We start from the raw sequence: 14304 nt of genomic DNA on the forward strand, positions 1-14304 counted from the left end.
TTAAACTATAGATCAGTACCATCTTCCCCCGCCTATATTTTGATTTAAATTGTTAAATGTTCCCTCACATATTCACTGACCGTTTTTTAAACGAGCACTGAATTTGTGTTATAAAACGTTCCAAATTACGCAAGAAAAAGTGAGCGATGATATCGAAAATCAAATCTTGAAACCAACATTTAAGCACACTTGATCCATAAACTACCCCAACGTAGTACACGACCTACTAACCATTTGCCCATCAAAGAGAACGACCCGTCGAAGCGAAAATTCGTGTTTTACAACTCTACCCACTCGATAGATTTCCTTCAGCGGCATAAAGGTGAGCCGAGGCTGGTTGTTTGCTTTCAAAAATCAGTGTTTTATATTATATTTTATTTTCTTCTATCTGGAAAGCTGGAATGTGCGTAGTAAATGAGATAGGAGGGTTGAAAGGAACTGTCAAGGTCGGAATGTTGTAATAGAGGAAAATTTTCTGCACATCATAAAATAAAATAAATATTTATTATTTTATGACTTTTTTATAGTTCTATGGCATAGAAACAAGGTAATAGTTAGAAAGGAAATGTCCACATATCTAAGCCATAGTTTGGGTTTATATTCTGCTGTTCTTATTGCCCGTTTCTCTATGTCTTGCATAAAAAGATTTGCTATCACGGGAGATAGCGGTGAACCCATCGGTGCCCCCTCAACTTGTTTGTACCGTTGATCACCATATATAAAATATGTGTTGTTTAAGCAGTGCCTCGTCAAATTTAGGGTATCTTGCGGTACTGGGTATTTTCTCCTTATAATTTCCAAGGATTCATTGATGGGAACGTTGGTGAAAAGTGAAACAACATCGAAACTTACTAACAAGTGTCCCGGCCCAAGAGTAACATCTTTTATACGCTCGATGTAGTGGCCTGCGTTCTTAACGTAGGAATCAGCTTCTTCTGCGTAAGGCTGTAGCTTTTCAGCCAGGAACCTTGCCAGTGGTTGTAACGGTGATCCGATGGAGCTCACTATTGGTCGTAGTGGTAATCCATCCTTGTGAACTTTTGGTAGACCGTACAGTTTTGGACATCTCGATGATTTTTCCCGTGGAATAAGTTGAAAATGATGTTCTTTATTAATATTAGATGTTTGTATTTTTGCTTTTGTTGTTTTTTCTAGATATGTTGTCGGGTCAGTCGATATCTTCTCGTATGATGGATCGTCTAGAATATCTTTCATCTTTTGATCGTAGTCTATGACATTTATAACCACTATAGCATTGCCTTTATCAGCTGGAAGTACAATGATTTCTTTATTTTTGCGCAATGAATTTAATGCCTCTTTTTCCTCGTGTGTTAAGTTTCGTTTTGGCGGTTTAGCTGTTCGTAATATGCGTGACACGTCTTGGCGTATAGTCTCGGCCGTGTCGGATGGTATATTGGTTATTGAACTTTCCACTTCGCATATATTTTCAATCGGTATGCGTGCAGGAGCTACTGCGAAATTAAAACCTTTCGAAAGAACACTCTTTGTGGCTTCATCTAGTCTGAAGTTCGAAAAATTATAAACCAGTTTACAGGTATCTTGTTGTGGCGTTTCTATCGGTTGTTGTTCTAATGATAGTCTCTCGAACTTCTTAATTTGTTTTGTTTTTGTTAAGTCGGCGTTTGTCTCTGTTCGAAAGTTGCTGAGCGTATCTAATATGTTCCATAGTACCGGATGTAATGTGTTGCCAAGAATCAGGTGAAGTTTTAATAATCTCGAGTTTATCTGATCGATTTCTCGTCTGGTGTCATGGATGGATTCTCTAATCAGTGCTAAACTAGCCCGTCTTAAGATGTTTTTGGTTTTCTGGTTCTTTTTGTGAAAACTTAGTTTCATGCTTTTAGGAATTACCTTTTTGTCCCTACACCGTTCTAAAAAAGTAAGATTGCATAGCAGTGTACTTCTTTTTGATCTCATTTTCTCGAATCTTCGGATATCTGGTAGAATTTCCTTCCCGTGAAGGTTAATTATGTTAGTTTTGATTTTTCCGCGGGAGCTGTATGTTATATCAATGGTATTCCGGGTTTGACTCCGCGTTAAATGTTGTTGGTTTTGATAAAAACCATTTTGACGACGTTTCGGCAAGATCTCACTTGCCATTTTCAAGTCTCTCTGGATGGTCTGCTTCTTGTCGATGTTCGAGTGGAAGTGACGCTACGGGTGCTAGGCAGCTGGCTTTTGTAGTTACTGCGCGTTGCGCGCGCTCTTGTAATTGGTCCAGTGCGCAGGTCAGTGGGCGGGGTCTTGGTCGATTCCGTTCTTGCGTTATTCTTCGGGATAATTGGTTTCCATGTTTTTGGCAATCTTTGGGCATCGTCTCGAGAATTTAAATTATTTTCTTGTTTTTCTATTTCTATGGCTTCTCTGATAATTTGTTTTCTCTTGTTTTCGACATTCGCTAACATTACCGTATGTTTGAGGTCAATTTTGTGTCCTGTAGCTAAAGAATGCTGGGTTAGGGATGACGTCGTTTCTTTTCGTTCGATGGCATTGCGATGTTCTTCTTGTCTTACTTGGATCCTTCTATTTGTCTGTCCAATATAGGCTCTATCGCATTCTCCACAGGGAATTTTGTATACTTCTTGGTTTTCTAGGGGAATCTTTGCAAAAAGTTACAAAAGCGTTAAAAAACAACGGCTTTTCCACACACAGAATCGAAAAGGCACGAAGACCACAAAAAACAACAAAAGAAATAAAAGAAGATGAAAAACCGATTGCCAAAACCACTCTACCGTATATTAAAGGCACAACAGAGAAGATAAGCAGGGTCCTGAGAAAACACAAAATAGAGACTGTCTTCAACACCGACAGAAAAATCGCAAACATATTACCATCTGCCAAGACAAAGACACCTGACATTTCATTACTGAAACACCCTAAGTCCGTTTTACAAATGTTTATTTAAAGAGTTTAGTAACGATTTATAATGCTTTTTTATTTGATAAATTCTTACATTAGATGTAACCTATTAACTTCAAACTTTACTTTTAGTGACCATTTTCAGATGCTTATAACGTTTTTTTCATGTCGTCACCTGAAAATTATTACAGGCATATTGAAAACGTTTACAAATTATTTTGAACGTGATACAATGTTGAAAAGTTTGATATGTGTCTCAATATCTAAATGTACATTTCAGCAATGAAGCTTCCGGTTTGCTTGCCCGTACATACTTTTATTTGTGAAAATACCAAAGCGTTATTTGTTGCAGTATAGATAGAAAGCTCACTACCGTTTGCAGCTGACATCTCACACGTTCTTTCGAAAAAATTTAATGGATATTTTCAACACTTATTGTGCGTCTGTCGCAGTTACAGAATGTAATCAAAAACAAAAAGATCACAATATTGTTTGATTGATAAATACACTGCATACTGAGACGCAGTTTGATATATTCAACGTTATAATATGAAAATTTTGAAATATTGGAATCTTTGTTCATATGTTTTGTATTAAAAAAAAAATAAAATTCGGAATATTATAAAAAGAAACTTTTTAAAATTTATTAAGCAATATTAATAATCATCCTTTGACTTTAAAAAAACGTTATGATATTTGCAATGTGAATCAGAAAACTTTAATTAAATATATTTTTAAAAACTTTTATAAAATTAATGGTATTTTAAAAAAGCGATAATTTTTGATCTTCTGATGGTGTAGAGTCTTTTATTTGGAACATAAAAAAAATTCTGTCACAAAAAAATTATTGACTGACCTTTTAATTCACACACGACGATGTCTCCTTTTGACCAAAACAGCTCCCTCTTGTTGATTATGTTAGCTACCAATCAAAACCTTCTCCGTCCTAAGTATTAAACTATCAGCATACCAGCAACTCTTTCTGCAAAATACGAGCAAGCCTCTTTTACCAGTACTTGTTCAAACAAACTCCAAAATTCTCTTCTCTTTTTCATATACTTACAATATACTGAGACCCAAGTATTTTTTTACTTGGTGTCCCAAATATTTTTATTAGTTATAGTTCTTGTGACTTATTCACTTGGACTTTACAAAATCAAGGAGGTATTCGACTTCTCAACTTTGACCTATCTCTCGTTCCACCTTTCAGCCATCCACCTATAACTATTAACACCACTGATACTTGCTTCTTAACTGACTACACAAAACTTCACTTGCTTCTTTCAGATGACCATTACATAATAATCTTTTCTACTCCAAACTTTCAAACATTTACTCTCTTTCATTCCTATTCCAAACTCGCTAACCAATCAGAAATTTCCTATATCCCTCCTCTTATTTTACATCAGAAAAACCCAAGCATCGCTTCTAAACAACTTTCTTTGAAAATGATAATTGTTTTATCTTATACTTTCTAAATACAATAACTACCTGCTGGCTTTGGCCTTTCCAGCGAAACAAAACCAAAGTCTTTTAAAATATAACATCTACAAATACCGGGAAACAATTGCTATTCACATTTAAGTTTTACTAATGTTTTTCAGTCCTTCAGGGTAAAACTCATGGATAAACCCACTGCTTAATTAAAACTAACTTAAAACAAATATTTACAAATCGATGTACAGGACGTTGTAAATTTATGTGCCCGCGTTCTATAACCAAATAAAATTTTTATTTTATCTTTGATTAATAAAATGAAACACAACAATAAATATATATATGTTATTAAACCATTCCCTTTTCTAAGTTATGCCTTTCATAAGAAAATTAGTTCTTCCGTGCGCAATCGAAGCGAATTCAGTTATAATGGTAAACAGACAGCATCGAGAAAACACGAATATCCTTTCATCATTTATATGTCCTTTACGAAATCGCGATTGAACGGAAACTAACAAAAAAGAAAGGTCTCTTGAAACTTTGAAAAGTTTTCCCGTCAGTAAATTTGAATCCGAAATTGGGTTTAAAACGGTCAAGTAACTAGTTTTTGCCGTCTTTTGCGATTTTGTTTTATAAGAATATTATCAATACAAGTAAAAAATATGTTTGCTTTCCAATTTATTAAAATTTTTCTTTTTTCAACAATATTTAAAAAGATTAATATTACTTTAAAGACGAGATGAAATATTTAAAATATACCTGATTCGAGATAAAAGTATACCGAGTATACTGAATAATGCAAATAATAATGGGTATGTGAAACATGAACGATGACAAAACAAAATGAGAATAGATTAAGAGTCGCAGTAAGAAGAATTCTCAGAGAAATATATAGACCATTTAAGAATAATACCACAGAGCAATAGAGAGAAAGAAAAAAATATTTAAGAAAGACTGCCAAGAGACAAGATCAGTATATCGTAAAGCTGGTCTGGGAAGAGAAACCGACCGTTAGCGAGGCCAAGGATGCGGTGGAAAGATAAGATCTGCTGTCTATTTTGGCTGTAGGCGGTACTTATTGTATCTCAATATGTGGTCTAGATATTTCAAGTTTTCTTTGTTAAATTATGCTTACAATTTCTTTTACTTTGATAATTCTGTGCATCACTCTTATGTTAGTGACATGCTCAATCCATGATATATAAAAAATGCGTCAGTATACCCACATTTCGACTGCTTTTAGTCTTTTTATGAGCATCTCTGTCAGCGTCCATGCCTCTGAACCGTATAGTAAGAAAAGAAAAATATAGAATTTAATTAGTCATAATTTTAGAGAAAAAGGCACATCGTTGCTTCCAAGGAGCTTTTTGATATTCTTAAATGGTACTCTAGCTCGATCTAGTACTATACATACAATTCTACATGGTCAATTCTACATAGTCAATGTTGTTTATCCAGGCCATATTCCTCACTGACTGACTGCATTAACCTTTACCGTTCCCTGTTGTAATTCATCTATGCTACTGACAAGGATCACTGCGTCATATCTTATGTAGTTAGTTAACTCACCGTTTATTTTCCATACATTTTTTAAATACTTTGTTAGAGTAAATATGTTGGGGATAAGATACGACCCTGTCGTGACATTTCTTTTGATCTCTACACTTTCAGTAAATCCATTACATATTTTTGCTCTTGATGTTTGACCCCAGTATAGGCTTACCACAATCTAAATATCCTTGTCTTCAATACCTGTATTTCGTAGGATGTCTTTTAGTTATTCATTGACTGCTGTATAAGCACCTGGAAAACAAAAACTGCTTCTCGAGTTGCAGGAGCTTTCCAGAAGCCAAACTATGATCTATCAGATTTAGGCGCTCTAAATATTGAACAAGCAGAGGAACTAATGATGGAGCATTGTAAGTGGAGGCAGATTAATAATAAAGTGAAGATCTATTTCGGATCTTCCCCAGCTTTTCTCGAAAAGTGCTGGAGAGAAAAAAAGATGTAAATAATAATTTCTATAAATTGTTCTTTTTCGTATTTTTAGCGGAATTTTAAACATCGTTGTGACTGGCGTTTCTTGTTGTAAAATCGAGGAAGGTGCATATTCAAAACCGGTTTGCATCATTTTTCGATATTCTCAGAATACCTTTTACCGAATTATAAGATTTCTTCCTTTTATATCAGAATGACAGTTTTCTTTGACATTGCTTGGAAAATCTTGATGTTTCTCGTGATTTGCCACTATGTATAGAATAGAATAAAACAGAAGAGAAATTTGTTTTATTGTCACTAAAAATTATAGAATTTTATGGACAAAGCTTATAAGCTATGAACTAATAAGTTAAAGTTGCTTCATACGATACCCAAATATAGATAAAAATTCTTTAGTTACTTAAACATAAAGATACTGTAATGTCTTAGTTATACATTAAGAAACTCGTCTTAAAAAAAATGTCATTCATAAAGATAAGGAGAAGTAAAGGACCTAATACTAAACGTTGTAGTACTCCACATACAATGTTTTTGTGTCTAGAGTCAGTATCATTTGCCCAAACCACTGGTTTCCTATTCCCTAAGTAAGATTGGAATCAACAGAAATATTTACCTGGAATTCCATAAAAGCTTAGTTTTTTATCAAAACGTCGTGATTCACACAGTCAAAAGCTTAAGCATAGCCACAAAAAACAGTAGCAGTGTTTAGTGCTTGGTAAACCTCATATAGCATTGACAACGTAGCACCATTGGTACATTTATTAGATAAAAAGCTGATCTGATTTTGTGATAATATGTTGTTTTCAAAGAGAAAGACGTAAGTACTTTTTTTAAAGGAATTATTAATTAGTGAGACCACAACTTCCAACCAATTTTTTGGAGGATTTGAGAATATTTTTCTGGATACTCCATCAGTACTACAGAATGATTTGCTTTTGATAGTATTGATTGTTTGAATCAGTTCAGATTTATCAACTATTCTTAAAAAAATCAATTCGAGACCTTTTTTGAATTGGGAAAATAAAAAATGGGATCTTGTTGTTTGCAAAATATTCAATGTTATATTTTTACTCACAATATTCATTAAGGTTTTTAGGGTTTGAAAGGAAAATGTTTGAGCTGTGTTAGTTATAGTTTTTTTCTTAGATGATTTTGATATTCACTTTTAGAGATTCTTAGATGATTTTGATAGTACACGTTTTTAGGCGTTTTAATAAGTTTTAGATAAGTTTCTCGGTACTTGGTGATATATTCAGCGACAGAGACGTTGGTAATAAATTTCTTAATGTATACTAGTGAACGGATATTCTTGGCTGATATGCAAATATCTTTGGTAGTCCAGTGTTTGTGATGTTTTGGCTTAAATGTAATTAAAGTAAATACCTTATTGAAAATACAGACAAGGTTATGTAAAAAATCACCGAAACTATAGTCCATGTACACAGAAGGAAAGTGCCACCCAGAATTCAAGCAAAAATTTTGAAATTTACGAAAGTTCTGAGCGGAAAAAATCTTAAATAAACGTCGGTTTTTTGAGGAAGGTTTGCTGAGAGTGTAAAACTTGGTATACACTGCTTCATAATCATTTTTCATTAACATACAGAATAAAAAAAATATCTCAATACAGCAGATTATATAAATAGATACTGTGGGACAGATAAAAGACCAATAGGTAGGAGACAACTAGGAATATCCTTTACAAGATGACGAGATACTTGACAATCAACGTAACAGAAACGACAACATCCGTAGGATTGGATCAGTGAAAAACAAAAAAAAATTGAAGCAACCTATAAAGCGAATCGTTACCGAAAATTTTCAAAAACAAAATGATTTATCGGCTAAATTATTTATGATCGATTTCTTCCCCTTTTTAAGTTTTACCCTCTATCGAAGGTTAAAAATCATCATAGCTGTGTGAACCCTGTTGCCTACCGCTCTAAATAGTTCTGAACTACTGCATTCAAACCATGCCCTTAGGTTCTTAAACCAGGATATTCTTCATGTTCCCATATTTTGTTTCCCTGAGAGAGCTTCTTTAAATATCACTTAATTCTAGATAATAAAGAGTAATGGGAACAGCACGCAACCATGACGGACTCTTCTCTATATTTTGATGTCTCTGGTGTTCTGGTTGTCAACTTTTACCTTATTAATTTGATTATAATATAGATTAAACACATTTTTGCATATAATTTTCAAATAATTGATTTCGCAAAGTAACAAACAAAAATATATATTTATATATATTATATAAAGAAAAAGCTTTCGAGGTATTCCAAAATTTGAAAATTTAGCGATTTAAAACTCCAAATGCCAATTCGAAAAGTCAAATGTTAAAGATATTGTTAATGCTGACAAAAAATCAACTATATACCGACTAATTATTTTTTGTTGTAATATGAATAGTGGGAAAGAAAATCTACTAATTACAGCAAATAGGAAAACTCCGCTGCTGAGTTTAATTGTATATGTCCATTTCTATTTTTATATAAATTTAATGAAATACGTGGTTGAATTCGTCACGGTTGTTTTCAGTAATGATTAAATCCACGAAACACGAAGCCCTTATACCACACTAGTCATATTATTCCTTTGTCAATTAAGTATTTCGGTTTGTAGTTTGTCACTAACAAACGAAATAGAACAGCACAAACGTTTACCTTCAACAACTAGACGCTCTAGTTTTGGTGATGAACGGAAGTAAGTAGGAAATTGTGCTTGTTTGGTGGGTTGGCAATGTTGAAATCCGCCGTTTGATCGGAACACGTCTGTCACAGAGGTGAAATAGAGTATAATTAATGTAACACAACCATAATGTGTAAGATATACCATACAAATGTGCTACAATATAGCCTAAAGAACACGAAACAGAGCCGTTATCAGGAAATGTGTAAACTCTACAACGAACCTATTTTAATTTATGAAAATTTCTTTTGTCCCCATCAAATCATTTTCTAAGTATTAGAATTAGATCAGAAATATTTTCTTTTTAAATATAAAAAAACATACAAAAATAGTCATTTGACATACATGAAGTTATACTTCTATACGCGCGCTCCACGTTGGAAATTTGTATGGGAGTGAATGTGTGAAATCATTACATATGTAAGATAATGAGTAAGAGAGAGACAGAAGATATATTTTCTCTCTCGTCCTCTCGAATATAAAAATGTTCCTTTTGTATATATAATTTAATATATATATATATATATATATATATATATATATATATATATATATATATATATATATATATATATATATATATATATTATATAAAGATATATATATATACATATAATATTATATTCATATAATAAAATATTTATTAATATTATTATTTATGTGATATGTTTTGTATTATTTATTAAATGTTGATAATTATATTAGTCTTTTGTATTTCAAAATAATAATCTCAATAAATCACTGTATGATCCAGAACTGTCAATTTTGAAATACGTTTGTGTCATGTCCTCGGTAGTATAGTAGTCAGTATTACCGCCTGTCACGCGGGAGAACGGAGTTCGATTCCCAGGCGGGGAGGACCTTTTTATTAATATTATTACATGGTAAATTAAACACATATGCGTAAGTAGAAAAGTTATGTATATTATTGTCATTTTTAAATACTTATGAAAATTGCGTTTTAATTTGTATTGTATTATTATATTGAATTATGTTGCACTGTATTGTAGTGTATTTTTTTATGTATATTATTGTCATTTTTAAATACTTATGAATATTGCATTTTAATTTGTATTGTATTATTATATTAATAACAAAATAAACAATGAATTTTACTGCAGAGTATGTGTAAAAATTTTTTGCATTTAACTCCTTTCATATATATATATATATATATATATATATGAAAATAAAAATATACATGTTCATCAAAATATTGATTCAATCCTTCATTTACTATACTCCTATTACAGGTCAAAAGTTGTTTATTAATTGTTAGTAAGTTGTTATTAATTCTGTTTCTCTTTTTGCTATGTCTTACCTATAGCATTACATATGTAATGATTGTGCAGATTGACTCCCAAATAAATTTGTAACGGCGAATGCGTGTATAGAAGTGTAACTTCCACCGGCAGTCCCACTGGACTGCCACACCCGTTTTTTTTATGCTTTTTTTGCTTTTTTAAAATTTGTATGTTTTTTTGGAATTTTTGTGCTTTTTTATAACCCCATATATAACCTCATATAAACATAACATTTAATTTTACTCTCAATTATAAATTATTACTTAAAACTTAATGCTATACGAGTAGATGAACTCTGAAATTATAAACGTTACAAAATGAAAACCTTTTAGACACTTTTCAAAATAACAAAAAAACTCCACGCGTTATTATCTCTAGAGGAAAAAAGTTTTGAAACATCCTAACACCTATTACAAAAACACGTTGTAACAGAATTGTGTTTCAAATTCAATTTTCAAAAGAGGGTGATTAAAGGGAAAAAAAGTTCTTTATACAAAGGAAGTTTTACAATATATTTAACTCCATTTAAATATCGCTTTTGTTCTCATTAAACTTTTCTTTTTCATTTTCGTTTCAATTTGCACCTAAAGATGTACATTTAGAGACAAAAATAGGACATATTAATTTTAAAATTTATTTTTTGTGTAAATACCGCTCCATGTTGGAAATTTGTATGGGAGTGAATCTGTGAAACCATTACATATGTAAGATAATGAGTAAGAGAGAGACAGAAGATATATTTTCTCTTTCTTCCTCTTTCGAATATAAAAATGTTCCTTTTGTATATAAAATTTAATATTATATATATTATATAAAGATATATATATATATATATATATATATATATATATATATATATATATATATAAATACATATAATATTATACATATAATAAAATATTAATTGATATTATTATTTATGTGATATGTTTTGTATTATTTATTAAATGTTCATAATTATATTAGTCTTTTGTATTTCAAAATAATAATCTCAATAAGTCACTGTATGATCCAGAACTGTCAATTTTGAAATATTTCTGTGTTGTGTCCTCGGTAGTATAGTAGTCAGTATCCCTGCCTGTCATGCGGGAGACCGGGTTCGATTCCCGGTCGGGGAGGACTTTTTTATTAATATTATTACATTATCGTCATTTTTAAATACTTATGGATATTGCATTTTAATTTGTATTGTATTATTATATGGAATTATGTTGCACTGTATTGTAGTGTATTTATTTATGTATATTATTGTCATTTTTAAATACTTATAAATATTGCAGTTTAATTTGTATTGTATTATTATATTAATAACAAAATAAACAATGAATTTTACTGCAAAGTATTTGTAAAAAAATTTTTGCATTTAAATCCTTTCATACATATATGAAAATAAAAATATACATGTTCATCAAAATATTGATTCAATCCTTCATTGTTAGTAAGTTGTTATTAATTCTGTTTCTCTTTCTGCTGTCTTACCTATAGAATTACATATGTAATGATTGTGCAGATTGACTCCCAAATAAATTTGTAACATGCGTGTATAGAAGTGTAACTTCCACCGGCAGTCCCACTGGACTGCCACACCTGTTTTTTATAATAGGCAATAACTGTTTAATATATTAGAAACAGCAGAAGATATGGGTTGCTGCAATTAATTCTACAAGGAAAAGTAAAAAGAAAGCGAGGACCAGGAAGGCGAAGGATTTCCTGGCTGAAAAATCTACTTACGTGGTTCAACATACCACCCACAAATCTTTTCAGAGTAGCAGTTTGCAAAATACAGATGATGGTTCACCAACATCCGAAACAGATAGGTACTACAAGAAAAACAAGATCTGTGGTAGCTCTCACTACATGTAATGAGCTGCATAAGATTCTGATGCCTTCTGTAAGTCAATAAATCAAAATTGTCCAATAGGAAATCGATTTTTATTCATAGTGCCCTATGATATCTCGTATGTTTCTATACGTTCATTTGAACGTATAGAAAGTTTCTATACGTTCATTTGAATGTATAGAAACGTCAAATAATGAAGATACTGTGTAGTGTCCTTTTAGTAGTTGCCTTTTTTATTTGTTCTTTCTAAATATAATTAATATATTCGCCCTTTTTCACTTGATATGTCGCATGTTAAGAGTTGATCAGTTGTTTATTTTGTATACAGCTAGAGGCCTTCTTTAAGTCAATAAATCAAAATTTGTCTAATAGCACATCTATTTTTATCCGTAGTGCCCTATGATATCTCGTATATCGCTATACTATCATTAATAATGAAGATACTGTGTAGTGTACTTTTAATAGTTGCCTTCTTTGTTTTTTCTATCTAAATATATTCAATATATTCGCCCCTTTTCATTTGATACGTCGCATATTAAGAGTCGATCAGTTGTTATTTTGTATACAGCCGGAAGTCTTCTTTAAGTCTTTAAGTCAATAAATCAAATTTTGTCTGATAGTAAATCTATTTTTATCTATAGTGTCCTATGATATCTCTTATGTTGCTATATGCCCATTAATAGTGAAAATACTGTGTAGTACCCTTTTGGTACCCGCCTTGTTTGTTTTTTCTTACTACTTAGTATATTTATTATTTTCTCCTCTTTTATTTGGTAGGTCGAATGATAGGATTCGTTTAGTTGTTTATTTTGTACTCAGCCAGAGGCCTTCTTTAAGTCAATAAATCAAAATTTAGTTAAACTATTTTTATCCATAGCACCCTATGACACTCCTATGTACCTATAGGTTCATTATAAATAAAGAAACTGTATAGTGCCCTTTTGGTAGTCGCCTTGTTTGTTTTTCCCTTCAAATAACTTCTAACAAATTAAATTTGTTAAATTAACCTCTTCTATTAATTTTCTATTGATCAATGTAATTTCCGAACCAGTGTCTATCATAATTTTAATCGGTTTCCCGTTGATAAAACCATCTACAAACTTTAAATTTACTCCACTTCTTTTATCATCATTTTCTGCCAATTTAATAAATTCCTTCGGGTGACAAAAAATTCCTGTTTGGTTTTTGTATCTAGTGAGCGCCTTCGTGAAAAGACGCTTGCTGTTCTTCTGTGCTCCTTCTTCCGTCGCTCTGTCTTTCGTCCTCATGTTCTTCTATTTGCGTGTTGTGGATCTCTCTTCTATTTTCTCTTGGTCTGTTGGACCCGTATCGGTTTCCACGATTTTCCTGTTCATTTCGTCTACTATTATTTCTGTTTTCTTGATAATATGTGCGAGTGTTATTTCCATTTTGGTTTTCTCGATATCTGTCCTCATTGCATTGCCGATTTCGTTGTTTATAATTTCCTCTTCCGTTGTCCCTATTTTCGTTTTCCCTTCTAGGAATAAATTCTTTTTCTTTGTAATCCCTCCTAAAGTTTTGTCCTCTATCTCTATAGTCTTGATTTTCGCGTTGTTTATAATTTTCTTGCGATCTTCTTATTTTTCTTTCTCTCATTTTTGCTTCTCGTATTTGTAGGAATTGGCATAAACTGTCGATATCTTTGTAGTTTTGTAAATTTATGTGATCTTCTAGAGTATCTTCAAAATGTCTGGCAATCAGTTCTACTAGCTGTTCAGAAGAATAATTGTACTGCAGGTGTTTTGCATTGTTGTATTCTGAAATTCCCATTCTATCATGGTATCTCCCATTTTGTAAGTCTTTGTTTATTTCTAGCTGTTGTATTTTTCCCCAGAAATAACTTAAAAACTTTTGTTCGAATTTATGCCAATTGTCAAATTCTCCTTCTTTGCTGTCAAACCATAAACTCGCCTCATCTTTAAGATGGTTCCTTATCGTTTCTTTTGCTGTTTCAAAATTACCGATGTATTGAATTTTTTTTTTTTTTAATTATTTATGAATATTACTGGGTGTAATATTTTTACGTCCCCGCCTAATTGTATTTTTATATCACCGGAACTTTGGATGAGTATTTCTCTCCTATCTCCCGTCTCTCGTTGTTTTCTGATATCATCAATCAGTTTTTCATTATTTCGG

The 14304-nt window shown here is 31.8% G+C and overlaps 2 protein-coding genes across 2 annotated transcripts in view; one reads left to right on the forward strand and one right to left on the reverse strand.

Moving 5' to 3' along the window:
• Positions 1-14304, forward strand: part of FMRFaR (FMRFamide Receptor) — a 694226-nt gene that overhangs the window by 459104 nt on the left and 220818 nt on the right. The window lies entirely within an intron of this gene.
• LOC140438568 (uncharacterized) lies at positions 511-1857 on the reverse strand. Its single transcript, XM_072528230.1, has 2 exons — positions 1260-1857; positions 511-1106 (listed from the first exon to the last, which is right to left on the reverse strand). Exons 1-2 carry the CDS (start codon positions 1855-1857, stop codon positions 511-513), a joined length of 1194 nt encoding a protein of 397 aa, XP_072384331.1.

The sequence above is a fragment of the Diabrotica undecimpunctata genome, chromosome 4 (genome assembly GCF_040954645.1).
Source record: "Diabrotica undecimpunctata isolate CICGRU chromosome 4, icDiaUnde3, whole genome shotgun sequence".
Lineage (NCBI taxonomy): Eukaryota > Metazoa > Arthropoda > Insecta > Coleoptera > Chrysomelidae > Diabrotica > Diabrotica undecimpunctata.